This window comes from Pseudorca crassidens, chromosome 15 (assembly GCF_039906515.1).
Source record: "Pseudorca crassidens isolate mPseCra1 chromosome 15, mPseCra1.hap1, whole genome shotgun sequence".
Lineage (NCBI taxonomy): Eukaryota > Metazoa > Chordata > Mammalia > Artiodactyla > Delphinidae > Pseudorca > Pseudorca crassidens.
In genome coordinates, this window is record NC_090310.1 from 39,134,392 (window position 1) to 39,158,496 (window position 24,105).

General features: G+C 53.7%; 2 protein-coding genes across 5 annotated transcripts; both read left to right on the plus strand.

The window, feature by feature from the left end:
* The first annotated feature begins 39 nt into the window (after positions 1–39).
* POLR3K (RNA polymerase III subunit K) lies at positions 40–3,095 on the plus strand. The gene is made up of 3 exons (XM_067707298.1): positions 40–203; positions 1,262–1,349; positions 2,554–3,095. The coding sequence occupies exons 1-3, from the start codon at positions 93–95 to the stop codon at positions 2,679–2,681; spliced, it is 327 nt and encodes a 108-aa protein (XP_067563399.1). The 5' UTR covers positions 40–92; the 3' UTR covers positions 2,682–3,095.
* A 153-nt stretch (positions 3,096–3,248) lies between these two features.
* IL9R (interleukin 9 receptor) lies at positions 3,249–23,339 on the plus strand. 4 transcript variants are annotated; one of them, XM_067707294.1, is made up of 8 exons: positions 11,494–12,434; positions 12,737–12,842; positions 12,937–13,115; positions 13,588–13,733; positions 14,058–14,259; positions 14,736–14,841; positions 16,157–16,241; positions 19,169–23,339. In XM_067707294.1, the coding sequence occupies exons 1-8, from the start codon at positions 12,347–12,349 to the stop codon at positions 19,664–19,666; spliced, it is 1,410 nt and encodes a 469-aa protein (XP_067563395.1). In that variant the 5' UTR covers positions 11,494–12,346; the 3' UTR covers positions 19,667–23,339. The 4 variants fall into 4 exon arrangements, 3 of the variants coding, with proteins under 3 accessions (XP_067563394.1, XP_067563395.1, XP_067563393.1); XM_067707293.1 differs by lacking the exon at positions 19,169–23,339 and adding an exon at positions 3,249–4,004 and having other exon boundaries at positions 12,321–12,434; positions 14,736–16,292; XR_010935077.1 differs by having other exon boundaries at positions 14,736–16,241; positions 19,169–19,231.
* The last annotated feature ends 766 nt before the right edge of the window (positions 23,340–24,105 follow it).

A 24,105-nucleotide genomic window follows, 5' to 3' on the forward strand; every position in this document is an offset into this window, starting at 1 on the left:
ATGGGAGTTCGGAGCGTCGGAGCGTCGGAGCGTCGGCGCGCCGGCGCCGAACGGTCGCGAGAGCTGCCGGGAGAACCGGGCTAGTCGCCGCGATGCTGCTTTTCTGCCCGGGCTGCGGGAACGGGCTGATCGTGGAGGAGGGGCAGCGCTGCCACCGCTTCGCCTGCAACACCTGCCCCTATGTGCACAACGTCACCCGCAAGGTGGGCCCCGGCCGGCCGCGCGGCGCGCACAGCGCGGAGGCCGACCCTAACCTTCCCCGCCCATCCTCTGCGCAGATTTCGCGTCCAGCGGGCCCTCTGCCCGCAACGCCAGCCTCTCCGAGGCGCTCCCGCCCGGCACGGGCATTACTCCTGTAGCCTGTGCACGACTTTTCCGCCTGGGTCGCTCTTCTCCCCTAGGTACCCATGTCAGTCGTTGCTCGTGTCTTTGCTTAAAGGATTATTTAAAATTGCAGCCTCTTTCTAAATTTTATGCTCCTTCCCCTAATTTTATTTTTTCCGTAAGACTCATTTGCCTTCCAATACGCCTTGCAATTTACTTATGCGCTTTGTTTATTAATACTAGGGCATAAGCTGTAGGAGGGCAGGGATTTTTCAGTCTTGTTCCCTCTTATGTTCTAGTCTGAACAACTGGAATGTATTGGATGTTCATTACGTGAGTGATGCACACTTTATTACTCTCCCTCGGTAGTGCATCTTTCCTTTTTAGAACACCTTTAATTTTTATAAGTAGAGCATGTTGGTACTACCTCATTCTTAATGTTTGTATACTATTCCACCGTATAGCTGTGTTGTAGGAGTTTAGAGTCTGAAACTATGCAAAAGGTGACATTTCAAGGACGTCTGGTAAAACTTGGAAAACAGAAAACTCTCTGCCTGGGGAGAGTGGCTGGACTCCTTTTTGGCTTCAGTTGTATTTGGTTCTCTTATCTTGGATTACCAAGTATTTCAGAGGTGTGGGAAAAGAAGAGGGTCACACCTAAGCCATTTTTTTCCTCCTGCTCTGTTGCTTCATCCAATCCTTGCAGAGATCTTCTCACTTCTTTTGGGGACATCCCAATTGCGGATCCTCTAAATTCTGACGGAGCATCCTGCTCTGTGACAGCAGGAACTCTGCTTTCATTTAGTATTCCTCCAGTCTTGTGTTGAAGGAAGGAAGCGAAGGCTGGGGAGACACTTGAGGACGGGTATGGTTTGGTGACCCAGGTTTGTACCATTCACTTACTTGTAGAGTCTGAAGACCTGCTGTTGTTTATTAGGTAACAAATCGGAAGTATCCAAAGCTGAAAGAAGTGGATGATGTGCTCGGTGGAGCAGCTGCCTGGGAGAATGTTGACTCTACTGCAGGTGAGAGGGAAAACCTTTTCTGTTCCAGAGCTGTGGGTAAGGATGAGGCTGCTGGCTGTGCCACTCTGCGGCAGAGTCTGTGATGTACTTGTGTGAAGTGGGCTTCTAAAACTAGAAAGTGTTTTCTTCTCTAATAATGTATTTGTTAGGCAAACAATATTGGCACAAGCTTTGGAGTCCTTCAGACCTGACTTAAGAGTCTCAGGGTGTCCTTGATTTGTCTGGGCTAATCCATAGTCATAGATTGTGAGAGCACAAATGAGCGTTTGGCATATAGCAGGCACTTAGCAGATGTGATTGGAGTAATAAAAAAACAGTTTAAGGATTTTGTTCTAATACAGATTTCTAAAAGTTAATGATACAGAGTATTAAACTGCACTAAACATTCAGTAAAATAAATATTTATTCCAAGTTTTGATTCATTTCTGGTAGAGATTAGATGTGACCAAAGAAGGAAGGAGAGCCCTAGACATTACCTGTATTGAGAGGAGGAAGAGGAGGCTAGCACATGATCACTGCTGTATTTTTCCCCCAGGGAACATCCAGATCTGCTATGTTAAAAATCCAGCACTGGCAGAATTTGTCATTAGGAGATGAATTACTTACCAAAATGGTGTTTGAGAGTGTTTGAAGGCATTTCCATCAAAAGCAAGGTTCTCAAATTGAAATCTCAGTGAAAGTAAATACGTGCCTTGGGACACTTTGAAAAGGCGTGGGATGTATGTTGAGATCTTGATAAGAACAGCCTGGACAACTTCTGCCGAGACGGATCCCTAAATTCAAGGGGAAGTGGATTGGTCGTGCGTTGGGATTTCCTTTGGGAAGATGAGAGGGCCTGTCCATTACCAGGTGGTGGAGATGCACTTTTTAGGGGAATTTGCAGGGCATGGACCCTGTAATGCACACGGCAGCCGTGTCACCTTTCACATGGTGTTTCTAGCTAGTCTTCAGCCAGAGTTGAAGAAAAGGGACCCAGGGAAAGGAGGACTGTTTCCAAGATCACAGGTCTCATTCCCTCAGTGTGAGAGCGCAGTGGGAATGATAACGCTGTTGGTAACCTTAAATCTTGGTGCAGGGTACCCTGGGCAAGGGATTCCAGATGAGCTGTCTTTCACGTTAACACCTACTTCTAACAAGTGTGTTGGTCACAAGCATCACTTTTTTAAGTAAACGTGGGTCACTTGTTTGTTTTTCTCATTGCCAGAGCCGTGTCCCAAATGCGAACACCCTCGTGCCTATTTCATGCAGCTTCAGACCCGCTCTGCAGACGAGCCCATGACCACCTTCTACAAGTGCTGCAATGCTCAGTGTGGACATCGCTGGCGGGACTAGGGCCAGGCTGGCCCAGCTGTGTCAGCGTCTGCTTACCGTATTCCCCAGGGTGGATTCCCAGCTGCGAGTGTGGCGGAAAGCTAACCCTTTTAGGGTGGCTGGCCAGGGGCTGAGGAAATGTAGCCCATCTCCCAGTCAGTGGATTAACTCATTAATGTCCAGGAGACTGTGTGTGTGGAGAGGAGTATCCATAACTTTAAGGTCCTGTTCTGCATCTTTTACATTTATTGGGCAGTTGACATTCTCTCACCATCAGCCGACACTCTTAAACATTTACATTGTTTGCACAACTAATAAAGTAAAACTTAGTAGTTTAGTACATTAGATGTCCCTCAGTATTTAAACTGTTAATTGCAAACTTATTTAATCAAAATTTATTCTGAAAATTTAATTAAAGTTAAAATTCTAATATCACCTTCTCAGTGTTTTAAATGCCTGAAGAAGTAGACATCAAACCCCAAAATAGGATTCCAAAACTGACTACTATACTTAGGGCCAAACAAGTTACAAAATTGTGAGTGACATGGATTTCTATTTCTTTATGATTTATATTCTTTTTTCCTAGGATTGCAATAAACTTAATAGGTAGTATGTTTTTTTTACACTTTATACTTTCTGTGTCTATTTTTCTACACTAAAGAGAAAAAGGACACTCTGGGCTAGCAGGGGACAGGATCTTGGTTATTGATGGATTGGTTTCTTGCTCAGACTTAATTGCTTTTTCAGATCTCTCTCTTTTTTTAGTTTATTGAAGTATAGTTGACTTACAACGCTGTGTTAATTTCTGGTGTACAGCAAAGTGATTCAGTTATGTGTACATGTATTCTTTTTCACATTATTTTTCATTATGGTTTATTACAGGATATTGAATGTAGTTCCCTGTATCTATTCTCTTCATAATGAAGTCTCACTTATGAAATAATGGGACTTAAATTTATGCCTCTGATACAGATTTTTACTTTTTTGAAACTTGTTATCTTTCCAAGAAACTATTAATCTGTATGGGTCACGTGATGGTTGACCAGGTCCTGAGCTCACTGTGTCCAATTTTTTCTGTTTCAGAGCAGTTTGTGCTGGATTTGCAAATGTGGTTTTATCCTGTGGCTGTTATCTTCAGTGTCTTCTTTCTGTGCCATTAGTTAGTTACGTTTCCTCAGATGCCTGTTCTCGTTTTTGTTGTTGGAGGCAGCGTGGATCAGTGGCGAAGGTCGTGCCCTCTGAAGTCAGCCTGCCTGCCTGTCAAGTTCGTTTCGTCCTGTGTAAAATGGAGATAATAATAGTCTATTTCAGGAGTTTACAACTTTTCCTGTAAAGAGCCAGATAGTAAGTATTTTGGGTTTTGTGGGTCAAGAGTCAAAATCTAGGAAAACACAAGAAAACAAAGTCTTATAAAGAAATTCAAAATATAATCCTACAATATTTTGTAATGCGAGTCCACTGATGAAAGGAATGGATACCATTTTGCGTAATTGAGGTTCAGAGTTAGTGTTCCTCGTCATCAGCGTTGCAAACGTGTATCTCATAGTGGTTCAGGCCATGAGAGCAGAGGAAGTTCACTGTTGACATTGCTGATGGATTCAGTAGATGCAATGTGGTGAGAGATGCAGATGTTTTCCTCAGCATATTTGTAGGTGAATAGTGCAGTGCAGACTCACAGCCTGTGAGCACTTTCTCTCTTTTTTTTTTAAATTAATTAATTAATTTATTTTTGGCTGTGTTGCGTTGCTGCGCGTGGGCTTTCTCTAGTTGCAGCAAGCGGGGGCTACTCTTCATTGCGGTGCTCGGGCCTCTCATTGCAGTGGCTTCTCTTGTTGTGGAGCACGGGCTCTAGTCGCGCGGGCTTCAGTAGCTGTGGCATGCCGGCTCAGTAGCTGTGGCTCGCGGGCTCTAGAGTGCAGGCTCAGTAGTTGTAGTGCACGGGCTTAGTTGCTTCGCGGCACGTGGGATCTTCCCGGACCAGGGCTTGAACCCGTGTCCCCTGCAGTGGCAGGCGGATTCTTAACCACTGCGCCACCAGGGAAGTCCAGGAATTCTGTTTTGTGTTGAGATTCGTGCCAGTGACGAGTGCTCGGTCTGGCAACGTCGACCATTGTGGTATCGTTGTGTGATAAACACTGCTCTGCTATCCAGTTTGCTGACAAGATAGTCTGCACTGCCCTGTGCCTTAAAAACATGACATTCTGTGCCCACTTTTCTTATTTTGACATGCTGGGTGTGCACTCATAGTAAGCAAAAAAAAAAAAAAAAAAAAAGAATAAAGAGAATGGATACAACCGTATGGTGGCCCTTGAAATGCTGTTAAGGTCACTGCTGAGTTGTGAGCCGGCAGAGCAAGGGCTGGAAGCCCTGTCACCAGTACTTCGCTGTCAGCACATGAGAGCAGCTGCAGATAACACGAGTGGGTGGTATGGCTGTCTTCCAGTGAAGCTGGATGCTGACATCTGAATTTCATAGTAGTTCCACATGTCGTATAATTCTTTAAGCTTTTTCCCCCCAACTATTTAAAAATGTATAAACTATCTTAATTAATTAATTAATTTCTGTGAGGCGCGGCTTGCAGGGTCTCATTTCCCTGACCAGGGATTGGGACTTTATTTATTTTTCATTTTTTTAAGATTTTTTTGATATGGACCATTTTTAAAGTCTTTATTGAATTTGTTACAATATTGCTTCTGTTTTGTGTTTTGGGTTTTTGGCCGCAAGGCATGTGGGATCTTAGCTCCCCGACCAGGGATCGAACCTGCACCCCCTGCGTTAGAAGGCAAAGCCTTAACCACTGGATTGCCAGGGAATTCTCCGTATAAACTATTTTTAGCTCACAGGTGTTTTTTTGTTTTTTTTTTTGTTTTTTTTGCGGTACGCGGGCCTCTCACTGTTGCGGTCTCTCCCGCTGCGGAGCACAGGCTCCGGATGCGCAGGCTCAGCGGCCATGGCTCACGGGCCCAGCCGCCCCGCGGCATGTAGGATCCTCCCAGACCAGGGCACGAACCCATGTCCCCTGTACCGGCGGGCGGACTCTCAACCACTGCGCCACCAGGGAAACCCAGCTCACAGGTTTTTTTTTTTAAAGGGTGGGGTGGATTTGGCCTGTGAGCTGTAGTTTGCTAACCTCTGGTCTACCTCATAGGGTTGTGAGGATTTATGTAGCTTCACATATAACATCCTTAGGACATGTCTGACCAATGGTGTTTGTTATTGGCTGTTCCTTTCTTTCAAGGGGCTGGATTTCAGCAGGTATTTGGTGACTCTGGTTGTATGGTCTTTTACCCTCCATCTATGGATGTTGTTTTTCTTTTTATCTCCATTTGTTATGGGAGGGGGTGGGGTGTCAGGTTGTGCCGTCAGAACACTTCTGGGCAGAGGCACTGGCCTTCTTCCCACATCTAAGTGTCCATGATAACCCACCTTTGTAGCCTTGGTGGTGTCTCCTTGTGGGGTTGTGGTGTGGGTGGTGTGTGGTCTGCTGGTCTCAAGGTAGTAAGTTCTAACCTGACGGAGAGAAGGAAGCTCTTTGGATGGGATACTAGGGAAGGGATGGCACCAGTGAGTATGAAAGTACGTGCTTATAATAGGTAAGATAGGGGCCAAGCTAATTGAAATTGAAATATTAGAAAGAAGTATGATTACGCCCCTGGTCATTCTTAAGGTGTTTCATGGACTTGAGCCTTTGATTCCATCTCTCCATGGGTCCTGGTTTCTCAGACTCCAGAGAAACTGGAAACCAGCTCTGGGGTCTCTAGACTGTGCCTCAGTTGTTTTGATGCACAGAATACAGACATGCACACTCACACCTAAACGTAGGCACAAGGACACACTGAAATGTGACCTTATTTGGTACCCCAAAGAACACATAGCCAATAAGTGTATGAAAAGATGCTTATCTTCACTGATAATCAAGTGCAAATTAAGACAACATTGAAATGTCTTTGCCTATCAGATTGACAAAGATTTTTTTTTTTTTTAGATTGACAAAGATTTAAAAGACTGATAATGTATACAGTTGGTGAGGGCTACAGGCTTGCTTACACATCTAGTGGGAGTAGAAGTTGGTACATTTTCGGGGGGGCCACTTGGCAATATCTATCAGTATTTTACAACGGTCAACCTTAGACACAACAGTTCCACACCTAGCCATTTTTAAAAAAAATAAATTTATCTATTTATTTATTTTTGGCTGCATTGGGTCTTCGTTGCTGCACGCGGGCTTTCTCTAGTTATGGCGAGCAGGGGCTACTCTTCATTGCGGTGCATGGGCTTCTCATTGTGGTGGCTTCTTTTGTTGCAGAGCACAGGCACTAGGCATGCGGGCTTCAGTAGTTTGGCACGTGGGCTCAGTAGTTGTGGCTCACGGGCTCTAGAGCACAGGCTCAGTAGTTGTGCATGGGCTTAGTTGCTCCGCGGCATGTGGGATCTTCCCAGAGCAGGGCTCAAACCCGTGTCCCCTGCATTGACAGGTGGATTCTTAACCACTGTGCCACCAGGGAAGCCCCCTAGCCATTTTTTGTACAGTACTCATCCTGGTGATTAAAGATCCAGGCCTGGAATTGTTCACAACCTTCATTTAATTTCTTAAAAGTTTATTTATTTATTTTTGGCTGCCTTGGGTCTTTGTTGCAGCATGCAGGCTTTCTCTACTTGCGGTGCGCGGGGGCTACTCCTCGTTACAGTGCCCAAGCTTCTCACTGCAGTGACTTCTCTTGTTGCGGAGCATGGGCTCTAGGCACCCAGGCTCAGTAGTTGTGGCTCACTGGCTGTAGAGCACAGGCTCAGTAGTTGTGGGCTAAGCATGGGCTTAGTTGCTTTGTGGCATGTGGGATCCTCCCAGACCACAGCTCGAACCCATGTCCCCTGCATTGACAGGCGGATTCTTAACCAGTGCACCACCAGGGAAGTTCCTATCTTCATTTAGAATAGCATGTAGCATATATATACCTGAAACTAATATGATAACGTCAGTTTTATATATTGACAATTAAACTGAAATAGCGTATGTAGGTAACAATCCAAAGGTCCATCAGCAGGATTATTAACCATGGCCTGCACCACCAGGAAAGGCGTGAGGTAGGTTTTTATGTAGTTCCCTAGAAAGATTTTGAAAAGAGCCAGAGCAGCAAGGAGGCCGCAAAGCTCAGAGTGAGGAACGAGGCCATTAAATGGGCATTTGTTGGGGCTTAGACGTGGTCTGGAGGGACTTGTGCCTGACTTCATACAGGGGCTGCCTCTCCGAGGTCAAAGGGGACTCCCATTTTTTATTTCCTTCCTGAACTGAGACTGCAGTACTTTTATGTTTAACACCCCCTCCACCCACCCCAGTGCTCACGGATCGCCTGAGCTGCACCTCCCAGAAAGCCTAGGAAAGGAGACCTGCTCTGTGCCTGGTCAGGGTTCTCACGTCCCGGCGCTAATTTAATATATCTCACTGGTGTTTCTTGAGAGGAACATGGTGGACAGTCATCCGCCAATCAGTGGATGGGTCACCAAAGTCCACGTTCAGCAACTTTTCTGTTCCTGAGGAGTGAAAGGTAGGATTTATGATTGGGGTGATGGTCGCCTGTCATCCCCACTTGGGACAGCTGCTCGGCTCTGCGCTCGTGGTTTCAGTTGTGGGTGGCCTATGTCAGCCTGCCGTGGGAGGCTCACGTCACCGGGTGGTGCAGTTATCTCCTGAATCAGGCTGAGGGACTTGCTGCAGATGCAGGGGTGGTAGGGCGACAAGTCACCTCCAGGGCTGCAGGGTTGGGGGCCAGTCAGACTTGCCATGGGACCTAGCAGATGCGTCTGGGAAGGTGAGTCTGTAATCTGGGCTTCTCAACCACTCAGGTCAGCGTGAACTTTGTGGGACAGAGAGACTGGTGGCCTGCCATCCCAGGCCCCAGGAAGAGCCTGGGGACCACACTTGGACGAGAAGGGCGGAGGGCGTTTGGGCGGCCACCCTCATCTTACCGCCTTTGATGTCCTGGCCTCGGGCATCTCCCAGAGACAGCAGGATTGCAGTGGTGATCACAGGATGCTGGGCTGCCATTCCCAGGCCTGTAGGGGTCATGGGTGCCTCTGGGCAGAAGGGCTCTGAGCTTGTCAGGCAGTTTGTAGGTCCTGACCTTTGTGGGGACAAGTGAGCGGGAGTTCTGGGGCCAGGTGGTCTCAGCCATGACAACCACAAGTGGAGCTGAGGCCCAGTCCTGAGTTTGGTAAAGCCCCTTCTCTCCACGGCACCTTTGGGGGGCTTTAGGACAGAAGAGGAGCTGCGAGTCTGTGGACTCCCCTTGGAGCTGTGGACGAGGCAGTGGGTGAGGGTGGGATTCTGGGAGGGTTACTCAGCTAAGCAAGGGAGGGGAGTAGAGGGTTCTGCTTGAATAATGTTTCAGAGCCCCCAGGGGACCTAAGGCGTTAATAACACTGTCTACCCCAGGCAAGGGCGGGCCTGTGGGGAGGTTCAGGATGTGCTTCTTCAACAGTGAGGGGCTGGGTGCAGGGGATGCAGGATAAATCAGACAGGTTCTTGCCCTGGAGGAGCCAGATGCAGGGGCGATGCCGGCTGAGCCTCGCTGCCAGGGCTGCAGGGGCAGCACGGGAAGAGCAGGGGCATCGTTTCCCCCCATTTAGCCCCAGGCCTGTGTCAGTGTCCTTCCAGCCCGTGCCCATAGCCACTACCTGCCCTGTCCCCGCCCCTGTCCTAAGCAGACTGGGCCTGGCTCAGGGGTGTCTGCTCTGGCTGGGGAGACAGCCAGGGGACTCGGGGGCTTCATGAAGGCTCATCACGCAGAAGGCAGCTGGGCAGAGGGGACAGTGAGGGCTCATCCTGAGGGACCTCAGGTTCTCTCTGTGCTCCTCCGACTTCCATCTTTGGACCTCCTCCTCCCTCTGCTCTGGGCCCCACCCTCTGTGCCCCTGTCCACCCGAGGCCGCCCCTGGCTCAAGCCTGGCCTTTCCACATCTCCCGGACATCCACCCCACTGAGGCGGGCGCCCGTCCAGCTCAGCTCTCTAGGAAGGCAGGTGGCAAGTGCGCCGTGGAGCCTCCTCCCTCTTCTGCCCTCTGCGCCTTCTCCGCGCTCTCCCCAGCTGGCCTTGACCTCTTCTGCTCCCTGCCCTTCCCCAGCAGGGTTGGCACCACCATGGGAAGCAGAGCCCTCCAGCACTTCTGCCCCACAGCATCAGGTCCGAGGGTGCTGGAGTCGCCCACCTGCGCACGTGGGGCCCAGAGCAGGAGCCGCCTGCTCCCATTTCCAGCCTCATTTCCTAGCTAGTCCCCGCCTCCCCCAGGTTCCAGCTGCTTCTGGGGAGCCAGGACCTGGATTTCTTCCTCCTGCCCCAGCAGAGAGGACAGTGGTGGATAAGCGGCAGCCTCCATTTCACCCCCCTCTGTGTCTGCCAGCTTCTGGGGTGGGCAGGGAGAGTAACAGGGTACCCCTCGCTCTCCATTAAAAATACAGACTCTGTGAAAGGGGACAGAAAGTGGGTGCGGTAATTGCCATGAAGCCAGTCCGGAGGGCGTGCTGCGATGCACCAGCCCCATGACAGAGGCCTGCTCTGGCCGGGCAGTTCGCCTGGCAGCAGGTGAGCGCTCAGGGGAGCGGGGGGCTGAGTCCTTCTGGAGACCTGGCCCTGGGCTGGCAGCGTCTATGGGCCCCGAGGCAGGGGTCCAGTGCACGGCGGCCCATGCCTTCATGTTGGGCCGGGAAACCAGGGCAGGCAAGCTGTGGGGACCAGTGGTCATTTGGGCCAGAACTTGACCCAGAGGCCAGGGAGGAGATGGGGTCCTGAGAAGGGGCCAGAGTGGTTGTGTGCTGAAGGTCCTGATGGAAAGGGACAGTGCTGGGTGGACATGTCAGCCAGGCTCCCAGCAGGATGGGAGGTGTAGTGGGCGGCTCTGCCCGAGGGCCCAGATTCTGGGTCCCATCCTCCTGCCATCACAGCCGTCCCGTGACCTGGTCTTGTCTGAGCTGTGATTAGGCCTCCCTGGGGCCATCCCAGTGCCTCTTCCAGGACCAGGGAGTAGTCAGGTGGGGTTTCTGCCCCACCTGGCCCGGTGTCTGTTGCCAAGGATGGGGGCAGCCCTGCCTCAGTATCGAGGCTCCCTGAGGAGAGAGACTGATGCCCCGGGGTGGGGAAAGCTCACAGGCTTGCGTGGGAGCTGGTGGGGCAAGTGCCCAAGCCAGGTGACCAGTGCCCCCAATCCTGCAAGTCTGGTGTCTCTGGGCCTCAGCCTCCTCGTCCATAGGAGGGTGGTGGCCCTGCTCGGCTCACTATGTTTGGACAGAATCGTTGTGCAGAGGAAAAGCAGGGACCCTCCCCCTAGATGGCCGAGTTGCCGTGTGCCCTGCCCACCTCTCCCCAGGGTGGGCCTGGCCTGCTACTTCGCACGAGTGTCCCGTGTGGGTCCTGTCCTCCCCACGCTTGCCCCTGGGGCCGGCTGAGCTTGGAGCGCCCCAGTCCACGCTCCTGAGTCAGCCTGTGGCCGTGCCGGCCCAAGTCTCACAGATGCAGGTGTCCCTCCACCGCTGGGGCAGTGGCCATCCCCACTGTGGCCTGGGTCAGCTCTTAGCCAGGCAGTGGTGGCTGTGCCTGAGCCGCCCCCATCCTGGTGCTCCCTCTGATCCTGTCCTCATGCGCCCTGAGAGCCAGCTGCTGCCAGGCTGCCTGTCTCCATCCAGTGGCCGCTGCAGCCTCTCCTGCTGTGGCTGGTTGTAGCAGGTGATGCTTCAGTCTAGGGAAGGGTGGGGTCTTCTTGACTGTTGGCCTTGACAGGGGTCCATCCTGTGGGTCCACAGAGAGGCTGCAGGGGGCGGGGTGGGAGGGTGTCTGCTACCGGGTGAGTGTGTGCGGGCTCCTGGAGCGCTTCCGTGCTGCGGTCTGTGCACGTCTGCTTCTCTTCTGCTTCCTTATCACTCATCAGGCTTGCATAACCAGGCTGGTCCTGCTTCCTGCAGAGGAGCTATCAGTGTACCATCTGGAGCTGCAAATGGGGTGACAGGGTGTTAGCGGCCTGTTCACCCCCAGGCGCTTCCCAGCACCCAGCCCCTGTCTCCAGGGATCCTGGGGCTGACACCCCTGCACTGAGCCCTGCTCCCGGGGGCGCTGTCCTCTGCAGGGCACCTGGGGACAGGCGTGTGACAGACAGCATGTGGGAGGTGTTGGCTGTCGCATGGACACCCCGCTGCCATCCTCCTCCACTTTCCTGGGGCAGAGCACCAGGATGGGAGCAGCTAGTGGTGTGACCCTGGGGTCCGCTCCCTTGTCAGTGATCAGGGACTGTCCCCCACCTCATGTGGCTCTGGTGGGAATTCGCGTGGGTGACGCGCCTCACACAGTCGGCCCAGGTGTGGGACCAGGGGGTCCAGCAGAGCTTCCCTGTGGTGGTTGTCCGCGACCCCATTCCCCCAACCGTGCCTCCCCTGCGGGAGGGGACCTGGGCCCAGAGAGGCGCCCGCTGGGCAGACCTGGACACGTGGCTGAGTCAGAGTCCAGTGACGCCGGGAGGCCTGAGCTGGAGGTCCTTGCCGGTGCTGCTTGGACAGCCGTGCTCAGCCTCCTTCACGGGACAGGGTGAGGGTGTAGGTGGTGACCCACTCGGAGTGCCCTTCACGGGAGCACCCACTGGGGCACTCCACACACAGCCCCTCAGCCCAGCCTCTTCCAGGTTGGACATTGCAGAGCGAGGTCCTGATGCGAGAGGTGGGCACCTGGCTCCTGACCTGCACCTGCATCTGCGCCTGGGTCGGCTTGGGCGTCTCTGTCCCAGGGGACAGAGGAGGTAAGGACTGGCACTGTGTGTGTGTGTGGGGCTGTGGGGGCAGAGCTGGGGACAGGGGTGCCCCCGTCAGGCTCCACGGGGAAGGGTTGGGTTTGGGCTGTGCGGGACCGGGGCTTCAGCCCCACCCAGGTTGCACGCTCAGAGCCCATCCCCTTGGGGTCTCCCAGCCTTGCCCGCGGTAACTTCTCCTGGGCTCGTTCTCTGGGGCCTGCCTGTCCGAGGGGTCAGCTGCCACGCCCTCCCCCTCCCCCAGCCCTGCCCTGAAGCAGCCACTGTGGGCTTGCAAGGGTCACTGTTCCCAGGGCCTGGGACTTTCACGTGCCACACCAACAACATCCTCAGGATTGACTGCCACTGGTCTGCCCCAGAGCTGGGCCAGGGGGCCGGCCCCTGGCTGCTCTTCACCAGGTGAGGCCGGAGGGCAGGGGGTAGAGGGCAGGGGTGGGGGTAGGGAGCCGGGCTGGTGCAGTGGCCCTTTGGTGCCGACACGTGCCCTTTCCAGCAACCACGCTCCAGGCAGCAAGCACAGGTGCGTCTTCTGGGCCAGCGTGTGCACAGTGGAGCTGCCACCCGAGGAGGTGCTCGTGCCTTCTGACAACTTCACCATCACCTTCCACCGTCACGTCTCTGGGAAGGAGCAGGTCAGCCTGGTGGATCCACAGTACCTGCCCCGGAGACATGGTGAGGCCTGGGCCAGTGCGTTGTCCGGGAGCATCCTGGCTACATCACCCCCCACGGCCCAGTCAGTGCTCCCGGTCCCTGCTGACGGATCCAGGGCTAGCATCAGGCGGGGCCCCCGGGGAGGGGGAGGGTTTTGGAGGAGGATGAAGGTGCAGGGCTTTGAGTTGGGGCAGGAGCTGCAGTTTGAGTCACTTGCGATCTACTTCAGTCACAGCAGGAAGGACTTCAGTAAGACACTAGGAAGAACTTCCAGCAGCAGCTTAGATCTGAAACTCACCTTGTCTGGCTGCAGAGGCTGGAGGAAGTCACTGCTGTCTTGTCCCACCTGGGGCTTCTCTGGACCAGTTTTCCAGTGAGGCCTCTGCTCTGAGAAGGCCTTGGCCACGTGCCCCGTCCTTCCCGGGAATCTTTGCGATCCCCAGTCCTGGGCGTGCTGGCCCCCACACCGTCACACAGCTTCATTCTGTTTCAGTGAAGCTGGACCCTCCCTCAGACTTGCTGAGCAACATCACTTCTAACCACTGTGTCCTGACCTGGAGCATCAATCCTGCCTTGGAGCCGCTGGCCTCACTCCTCAGCTACGAGCTGGCCTTCAAGAGGCAGGAGGAGACCTGGGAGGTAAGGCTGGGTCTGCCTACCGTGGGGGCCTCTCCTGGGAGCAGCAGCCAGGGTCACTCCTCGTCCCATCTAGGGTGGTGTCACCTTGGAATTGTGAGGAGGGAAGTGACCAGAGACAAGGGTAAGTGAGTGCAGGTGTGGTGAGCGTGCCTGTGTGTACGTGTGAGCGTTCACAGGGCGTGCCTGTGTGGATGAGTGTGCATGCACGTGGATGCATGTAAGTGTGTGGACACGTGTAAGTGTGCCCACGTGTGTGTGTACACGTCCTCGAGGGCTGATGGGCCCAGTCTCACCCCCAGCACCTCCTAACTGTTCACCCCACAGCGGGCTTGGCACAAGGATCACATTGTTGGGGTGACCTGGCTGAAACTTGAAGCCACTGAATTGGACCCTGGTTCCACCTATGAGGCCCGGCTGCGTGTCCAGATGGCCACACCAGAGGATGCGGTGGCGGAGGAGGAGCGCTATGAGGGCCCATGGAGTGACTGGAGCCAGCCCACCCGCTTCCACTCCCCCCAGAGACAAGGTGGGCGCTGCTGCCTTCAGGGGCCTGGGTGGGGCCTCCCCGCCCCCTCGCGTCCCACCCCTTACCCCTCCTGGGACCCCCTCCCTCGTGGCCCAGTTGACTGCCTTCCCCTGGAGGTCTGTGTGAAGGGGAAACACCTGCCAAGTGCTGGGCCTCCCAGGGAGCTGCAGCTCCCGGTCTCCTTGGAGCGAGTGTGGCCCCAGCTGCACAGCAGGCTGGTGCTGCTGTCTCTGGAGCCTGGGCAGGGCCTCATCTGCTTAGGGGGCTGGGCTGACTCTTGTGCACAGAGGTACTGGAAAGGATCTCGGACCCTGGTGATCTTATGGATGGGAAAGGCAAGGCCCAGGGGTGCGTGATTCACCCAGAGTACTCTCGGAGGCGCGACATAAACCTTCCATTTTGGCCTGAGGCGCCCATCCAGGTGCTTTTGCCAGGTGAGTTTGGAGGAACACAGCCCTGGGCCCTTCCTGCTATAGGTCTCCTGGTCCCAGCTTTGGGGCAGCGCGACAGCACCCTGGTCTCTGTGTCCATCTTTCTCCTGCTGACCAGCCTGACCTACCTGCTGTTCAAGCTGTCACCCAGGTCTGTAGCCAAGGAGTGTGTGTGGGAGTGTGTGCATGTAAGTGAATGTGTTATTGTACATGTGGGTGTGAGAATTCGTATGTGCATGAGCGTGTGTGTGCGTTTGTGGGTGTGGGGTAGGCGGTGCATTGAGGGCCCAAACCCACACCCCCTCCCACAACGCTCCTGGGTGGGGAGGGGTTTTCAGGCCTCTGACCCGGACCAGTGGGGATGTCCCCAGTTGCCAGGTGCATGTGGGTGGTGGGCAGTGTGGCCCAAAAGAGCTCTGGAGGGACCCAAAGTCCCTGGGGCCGAGTCGCCTGAGGCCCTTGTCTCCTGCCTCTGGAGGTGCTTGGCACTGGCTCATTTGCACAGTGGTTTTATGCAGACAGTGTTGGGCATCTGGTTTTCACGGGGCCCTGTTTCCTGCCCTGATGGGTGCCACGGACAACCAGATGAACAAAAAAGCCCTCCTGAAACAAGCCATCACACATGGGGCCTCGTCCCGCAGGAGACCGGCCAGGCGTGGACGGGTAGCAGAGAGGATGAGAGGAGGTTGGACAGAGGCAGCCAGGGTGAGGGAGGGACGGGGTGCTGGGCCCGATGGGTGGCCAAGAGGACCAGGGAGGGCTCAGGCTTGCCCTCGGGTCCCAGGAGAGCGCCTGAAGCCTGGTCACGTGGGATGGGATCTGGTTTATGTTTTGAGAATGGAGTTTTGTGGTACAAGTGAGGAGGAGAACCTGTAGGGTGGCCAGGGGTGGGGTCCAGAGGGAGGCAATTGTGTGTGAGCTGGCGGGAGAGGCAGAGCTAGAGCTAAGTGCAGGGTGTGACAGGGTCTCAGGACGGGAAAGTGAGGGGACGTTGGGTGGATGCGATGTGACTCGTGGCCCCTGATGCCACCCTGGGGTGGGGAATCGGGACAGGCCCCCAGGGAGGCTGGCGAGGTTGATCTGGACTTGCTGGGTCAGAGTCTGGGGCGCCGTTCTCGGGAGGAGCAGTGGGTCTTGGGTGGGTAGATCCGGTGCTCGGGGAGAAGTCTGATGGGGTTCCCGGAAGTGCTGTCTCCCCCTCCGGCTGAAGACACAGCTGGTCACCCCCACCCCTGAACCCGCCATCACCACTCACCTTAAAGGGACCCATGTCTTGGTATAAATCAGTTCTGTGGGGTCATTAGCGAGGGGGCCGCAGGTGCCAGGTGTCAGGCCTGGACCCAACGAGAAGAGAGGGCGACAGCAGCACTAACGGGGCAGGGCTGGTCCCTGCTGCTTGGAAGGAGCCGTGTTCCTGGCAGTGACCTCCTGGAGTTGGGCCTCTGATTACTGTCTCCTGACCTCAGGATGAAGACAGCCTTGTACCAGGACGTGCCGTCCCCAGGCCCGTTCTTCCAGTCCCTGTACAGTGTGCACAACGGGGACTTTCAGGTTCGTGACCCGGTGGGCCTGGGGTGCCCAGATGTCTGGACCGCCCAGGCTGTGGGCTCTGGGTGAGGTTGGGGGCCTCTGTCAGTGCTTTGAGCTTTTTTGCTATATATAGTGGTATATATAGTATATAGATAGTATATGTACGCACTGTGACTCAAAGGGGCCAAAGACAAATTAGCTTTATTCTCTATTGCCGAGTTCTTTTTCTTCTCATGTCTCTGATTCCATTGCTGATGGGAAAAAATGTCAAGTTTCTCATGACATTATCTCTGCCTCTTCTGGTTTGCAGCAGCCCTTGGAGGTAAATGGTCAGTTTAAGGTGCCAGCTCAGGGGGCTGTGTGCACCTGAAGGCATCTGTGTCTTGTGCTGCCCCTGGGGCCCTCCCTGGTCCCTGGGCTACTCTGGTGGCCGTCATGGAGTGCCTGGCCCCTCCCGGCCCCTGGGGTAGCGATGAGTTGACCCTACACCACCCCCCCATCGTGGTGCCCTGGTGGGCTCTCACAGGCCGCGACGCTGAGAACAGCCTGGAGGCCCCGTTGGACCCTCCCTGCTGGCCTGGTAGTTCCTGCTCCACAGGCAGGAGGAGGGGAGGAGGAGCTCCAATGGGTGGTCTCTGGTCCCCACCCTCTCGGGGCCCTCACTTTGGGCAGAGGATGGAGGTGGCGCTGCCCAGGTTCTCCCACACCAGCTTTGCGTGGCTGCCTTCCGCCTGGCTCTTTTCTCTCTTAACAGGGAGTCTAGTTTTCAAGCTTGTCATCCAAAAATATAATTTGAAGCTTAAAGCCGAGCACTTTGTCAGGGCTGCATGGGGAGTAAATGTTCTGATGCCTGCACTCATCTTCTGGGCTGCAGGCACCCAGCCCCTTCTCTGTAGAACCATAGCACCTGTCAGGGCTTAGTTAGCCCCTTGGGAGGTGGTCTGGAGCCACGGGCTGGCTCTCCGGGGGCAGGACAATGATGGAAGGTGTGGTGTGTGGTGCACTCGATGGAGACTCCTGGTCCCACCTAGGAAACAGCTTCCTTTTTTTTTTTTTTTTAAATTCTTTTCCATTATGGTTTATCATAGGATATTGAATATAGTTCCCTGTGCTATACAGTAGGACCTTGTTGTTTATCCATCCCATACACACTAGATTGCATCTACTAACCCCAAACTCCCAGTTCATCCCACCCCCACCCCCTTGACAACCACAAGCCTGTTATCTATGTATGTGGGTCTCTTTCTGTTTTGTAGATAAGTTCATTTGTGTCATATTTTAGATTCCACATGTAAGTGATATCATATGGTATTTGTCTTTCTCTTTCTGACTCACCTCACTTAGTATGATAATCTCTAGTTGCATCCATGTTGCTGCAAATGGCATTATTTCATTCTTTTTTATGGCTGAGTAGTATTCCATTGTATGTATGTACCACATCTTCTTTATCCATTCATCTGTTAATGGACATTTAGGTTGTTTCCATGTCTTGGCTATTGTGAATTGTGCTGCTATGAACATGGGGGTGCATGTATCTTTTTGCATTAGAATTTTGTCTGGATGTATGCCCAGGAGTGGGATTGCTGGGTCATATGGTAGCTCTATTTTTAAATTTTTTAAGAAACATCCATACTGTTTTCCATAGTGGCTGCACCAACTTACAGTCCCACCAACAGTAAAGGATGGTTCCCTTTTCTCCACACCCTCTCCAGCATTTGTTATTTGTAGAGTTTTTAGTGATGGCCATTCTGACTGGTGTGAGGTGGTAGCTCATTGTAGTTTTTTTTTTTTTTTTTTTTTGCGTTACGCGGGCCTCTCACTGTTGTGGCCTCTCCCGTTGCGGAGCACAGGCTCCGGACGCGCAGGCTCAGCGGCCATGGCTCACGGGCCCAGCCGCTCCACGGCATGTGGGATCTTCCCGGACCGGGGCACGAACCCGTGTCCCCTGCATCGGCAGGCGGACTCTCAACCACTGCGCCACCAGGGAAGCCCACTCATTGTAGTTTTGATTTGCATTTCTCTAATAATTAGTGATGTTGATCTTTTCACGTGCCTCTTGGCCATTTGTATTTCTTCTTTGGAGAAATGCCTATTTAGGTCTTCTGCCCATTTTTCGATTGGATTTCTTTTTGTTATTGAGTTGTATGAACTGTTTGTATATTTTGGAAATTAAGCCCTCGTCAGTCGCATCATTTGCAAATATTTTCTCCCATTCTGTAGGTTGTCTTTTCGTTTTGTTTATGGTTTCCTTTGCTGTGCAAAAGCTTATAAGTTTGATTAGGTCCCATTTGTTTATTTTGTTTTTATTTCTGTTGCCTTGGGAGACCAACCTGTGAAAACACTGGTATGATTTATGTCAGAGAATGTTTTGCCTGTGCTCTTTTCTAGGAGTTTTATGGTGTCCTGTCTTATGCTGAAGTCTTTAAGCCATTTTGAGTTTATTTTTGTGTATGGTGTGAGGGTGTGTTCTAACGTCATTGATTTACATGCAGGAACATCTTCCTTTTGGAGGTAGTGGGCCTCCTGTGGCCCCACAGAGGGTCCAGGTCTGCTGGCCTTGGCCCCAAGGTGCCAGGCCCAACAGCACCTCCTGTGTGTGCGTGCGTGCGTGCGTGTAGTGGGGTTTGGGTGAGGGTGCCTGGGCTCTGAAGCTGCTGGCAGTGTGTGAGGCAGCAGTGTCTTCAGCCCTGTCACCATCTGTACCCTGGTTCAGGCCTCTGTGAGCACAGGCCTGTGCTGGGAACCAGGGGAGGGTCCTGAAGGGAATGGGGGTTCTGTGTTGAGGCTGGGCTGGCCCATGGGGGGAAGACAGAATGTTCTGGGCACAGGTGCTCTTGGTCTCTGGGAGTGGATTTCTGGAGAGCTTCCTGGAGGAGGGGAGGCTGCTCCCACAGTGAGTCCTGAACACACTGCCTGAGGCCTTCCCTCCTCTCGGTGCTCTGTTCCAGACCTGGATAGGGGCCCACAGAGCTGGTCCAGAGCCAAGCCCGGACTGCACAGGCCCCGCACGAGGAGCCTGGGAGACCCGTGTCCGGGAGGCCATCGCTTTGCTCACCTATGACCCGGTGGACGTGGGGCCGTTAGCGGGCCTGGAGGAGGAGGGGAGCACTGGCACCGGCCTCCCAGCAGATGCGCTGCCCGCAGGATGTGTGGAGGAGGGGGGGCCGCTGCCCGCCTACCTGCCACAGGAGGCCTGGGCCCCCGCAGGCCCTACCAGGCTGGCTCCCCCGCAGTCCCAGGGCAGCAGCAGCGACTACTGTGCCCTGGGCTGCTCCAGGTGGGGCTGCCCCTCCACCTTCACAGGAAGCGCGCAGAGCTCTGAGCCCGACGCTGCCTTGGCCTGTGGCCCTTTCTGTGACCAGCAGAGCCTGGATGCCCGGCCAGGAGGTAACTGTGCAGGCGTTGGTCACAGTCAGAGGCAGGACGCTGGTGGATGGGCCGCATGAGGCTCTCCTGCTCTCGGCAGACCGTGGGCTCCGTCCCCACAGTGCTGCAGCACGTCCATCCTGGGGAACATGAAGCAAAGTCCCTGGAGCCAACACTTGACTGGCACTGGACCTGCGGAAGGCCACCCATGCAGCGGTCACATGTCCGGTCCGGGTGGAGGCAGGAGGCTCTCCCCTCCTCCCCTCCCTCTGCATCTGTCGGGAGGGGGCTCTGCCCTCAGCATCCTGCCATCCTGGCCCCCTGTCCACCACTTCCCTCCCCGCTTCCTGGCTTAACCCCAGGGCCCACAGCCAGTTCTGCCCTCAGTCCCTTAAAGGGCCAGCCTGGGCCCCGTGGACCCAGGTGAGACACCGTGACCAGGCCTAGCGTCCTGTTTCTGTGCCTTCCTGAGGTCTCTCCCCTACTGAGATTAAAAGGGACATAGCAGCTGTTTCAAACTGCTGTTGGCTGGGAGAGGGGCCCAGATGACATAGGAAGGGTGGCGTCTGGCTATTCCTGGGCTTTCTGGGCTCCACGAATAGCAGGGGGAGGCTCAGCGACCAGCTCCAGGGAGGCCGCCTCCCCGCCCCTCCTTGTCGGCCCCCGGGGCTGAGTGCTGTGGCCAGAGTAACCACCCAGCAGTGGTCTTGGCCTCTGAAGGACCCTGCTTCTACCCCCACCCCCGTGGTCTGGAGAGAGGGGGACAGAGCAGAGGGCGCCTGTGTCCGTCCCTTAGGGCTGCCATAACGAAGTCCCACAAACTAGGTGGCTTAGAAGGCACCAGGGAGGATCTGATTCAGGGTTCCCTGCACCTCTGGTAGTTTCTGGCTTGGGACAGCGCAGCTCCAGTCCTCACAAGGTGTTTTCCCTCTGTGTGTTCCTGTCCAAAGCCCCTCTTTTTATACCAATGTAATCATAGTGGATTAGGGCCAACCTGAATAACTTTATTTTGGCTGGATTATCTGTAAAGACCCTATTTCCATATATGGTCATGTTCACATGTACTGGGGGTTAGGACTTCAACATATGAATTTCTGGGCAGTGCCCCTGCCAGCCATGTCCACCTCTCTGCTGGCCTGAGGCGCCGTGGTCCCTCCCAGGGCAGCCCCGTCACTCTTACTCGGGGCCTCAGGCAGGAGACCCTATCCCGCCGCCGGGCTGCGGGACTTGGGTCTGGTGCTGGGATCCTCCACCCAGTGAGGGCTGGACCAAGACTGTCCTGGCGTTGGAGGTGCTGAAGTACTGAATGTGGGATAGATGGAGGTTTGTCTCCCTGGGTGCTGAACCAGAGGGGGCACCTCTCTGGGGGTCCAGGGTCCCCTGCAGCCTGAGCAGAGAGGAGCACATGCAGCCCCAGGCCCCCGAAGGCAAAGGTCCCCTCTGTGTGCCTGTGGAGCCCTGAGGTTTTGCGGGGGCCGCAGCAGAGCCAGATCCTGGTCAGCAGGGATGAAGAGGACCCCGCATGTATCTTCAGTATCCAGAGAGCGGAGGGGTGTAGATGGAAATGAGGCACAGGCGCCATCCGCTCTAACCAAGGGTAAAAATACCAGCGTGACTCCACTTCCTGGAGCCTGTGTATATGACAGCAGCTGCATGGCTCCTGTGGCTTCACGTGGACTTGGGCCCCCATGGGATTCCACACCCGGGGACAGTGTTCGTTTGACTAACACACTCGGTCCTGGTGGCGCCTGAGTGAGGAGCTACTCAGAGGCCGGTGGTTGTAGGTGAGCCGCGCCCGCCCCTCAGGACACAGGCCTGGCAGTACCTGAGCCAGGTGCCTGCATGTCGTGGGGCTCAGAAAATGCTAATTTCCACTTATCCGACGAGACGACCCTTGGAAACTGCACGCTGAGATCGCAACGTTTGAAAGACCCCGTGAGCCCTGGTGAGGGGTCGCTGATCCCCAGGTATCTAGGAAGGAGTCAGAGAAGGTGGCCTGGGACTCGATGAGGAAGCTGCTGGTGGAGGAGCTGAGTGCACGGTGTGGCTGGAGCACAAAGGTCCAAAATGTAGCTGGACCGGGGAAGACCTTGGAGGCCAGGCCAGGGCAGGGTGAGGGGAGCAAACTCACCCTGCTCAGGGGAGGCTGCGGGACGCTTTCTCTTTCTTTGGCTTTTGATGAGGTGAAGTTTATATAGTACGAAAGTAACCATTTTAAAGTGTACAATTCAGTGACATTTAGTACGTCTGTAATATTTGCAACTATCACCTCTATCTAGTTCCAAAACATTTTCACCCTCCAAAGGGAAATCCCCTGCCCCTTAAGCGGTCACTCTCCTCCCCACCCTCCCTCTGACCTCTCGCCACTACGAGTCCACTTTCTGTCTCTGGATTTACCTACTGTGGATATTTCATATAAATGGAGTCATATAATGCATGGCCTTTCGTGTTCATTTTTTTCTCCTAGCATAGTGTTTTTTTTTTAAATAAATTTATTTATTTTATTTATTTATTATTTTTGGCTGTGTTGGGTCTTTGTTGCTGCACGCGAGCTTTCTCTAGTTGCGGCAAGCGGGGGCTACTCTTTGTTGCTGCGCGCTATTGTAATTTTTTTTTTTTCATTTCGAATTCCAATTTGTCCCCTACATCATTGCTGATTGCCTTAGTCCATCTGGGCTGCTATCACAAACTACCACAGACGGGGTGGCTCATAAGCAATAGCAATTTATGTCTTCCAGTTCTGGAGGCCGAAAGTCTGAGATCAGCTGCCAGCCTGGTAGGGTGAGGGCTCGCTTTCTGGTGGCAGACTTCTCCTTGTATCTCACATGGAGGAAAGAGGCTAGGGTCTCCTTTACAAGGGCACTAATCCCATTCCTGAGTATTCCACCCTCATGACCTAATCACCTCCCAAAGGCTGCCCCTCCTACCACGATCACATGGATGTTAGGATTCCCACCTGTGGATTTTGGGGGAACACAAACATTCCAACCATAGCACTGTGATATAGAAAATCAGTTGACTTTGGTTGACCTTCTACTTTGCTTTTCCTTACCTGTATATTTTCTGATCAAGGCACAGGACTGGTGGGCTCTACTTCACTTGGAATTTCTAAATTACGGCATTGAATAATCAGAACACTGAATTTCAGAGATTCACCAGGACTGTTGGAGGGGATGAACTGGCCACTGCTAAACTGTGAGTGGGGCGTGTTGGGCGCTGCATCCCGGAGGACACAGCTGGGATCGTGTTGGCAGCCCTGAGTTCGCAGTGGGGATGTGTGGTGTCCTCCCAGGGATGTTAGTCTTCTACGCTTGTCTCTTGGACTCTGCCACATGGTGTATCTCTGTTTCTCCTGGAGTATTTCAGCAGGACTTATTTCATAAAAGCATCCCTGCATGAAGGCTTTGGGCACTCTTACTCATGGCACCCTGTGGTTCTTAAAGATTCAGGGCGTTACGGAGAGAAGTCCCTGCAGAGAAAGAGGAGAAACTCTTGGGCCATGGGGATGGCAGTCCTGCGTCCACCTGAGGGCCAGATGCCCCTGTATTCTTGCCCTCAAGAGTGCTATAATGGTCCTTTTTTGTTACAGTGTTAACACAGTTGAAAAAATAAATTGACATGCTGAAAAGTAGGTGTATTAAAACTCGCAGCATTATTTAAGTTTAAATTTAACATTTAGACCCAAACCAGAATTTATTAAAAATGTACTTTTCTGGGGACATCCCTGGTGGTCCAGCAGTTGAGACTCCACACTCCCAATGCAGAGGGCCCAGGTTCAGTCCCTGGTCAGGGAACTAGGTCCCATGTGCAATGCCTGATCTTGCAGATGTGCATATGCCATGGCCCCGGTGGGCAAGGGATTTCCCAGGCCCTGTAGCAGGTGCTTTGCAGTCATGACTCAAGCTGGTGTCTTTCTTGCTGTCCAAGGAACAAGAGCATCAGTGGTCTTTGCGAGCTGCACCCCAGGCCTCCAGGTCTCAGGGACTGCAGTAAAGACGAGGCCTCCAATGCAGCAATGTCTGACCTCACGGGGCCCCCTCCTCGGCAACCTTTGTGCACTTTGGAAATGGGCCTGACATTAGCTAATTCAGCCTCATCAATGTCAATAAGATCAAATTAGGTTCTATCATATTACATTAGTTCACAGCAAATCAAATTAGACATTTTTGAAAATCTGAGTTGACAAGGCTACCCCCGCAAGGAAGTTTTCCAGAAAATAAGCCACGACTTATGGAGCAGCAACTCACAGCCCAGTGACTTGGCTTGTAGCTGAGGCCTTCCTATAAACTCCTCTCCGTGGCTCATGCCACATTTCCTGCTGCTGCCAGGTGGCGGTCAACCCCAGGGCTGGCCTCCATCCATGGTACATACACGCCTCAGCACAACCAGATGGGCCACTGGCATGGAAGCTGGAATGGAGACTAACAATCTCTGAGCCCAGATGTAACGTCCAAGGGGATCCAGCCCTCAGAGCAGAGCTACCTGGGCATATGGCTCTGACACAGACATCCATGGTGCT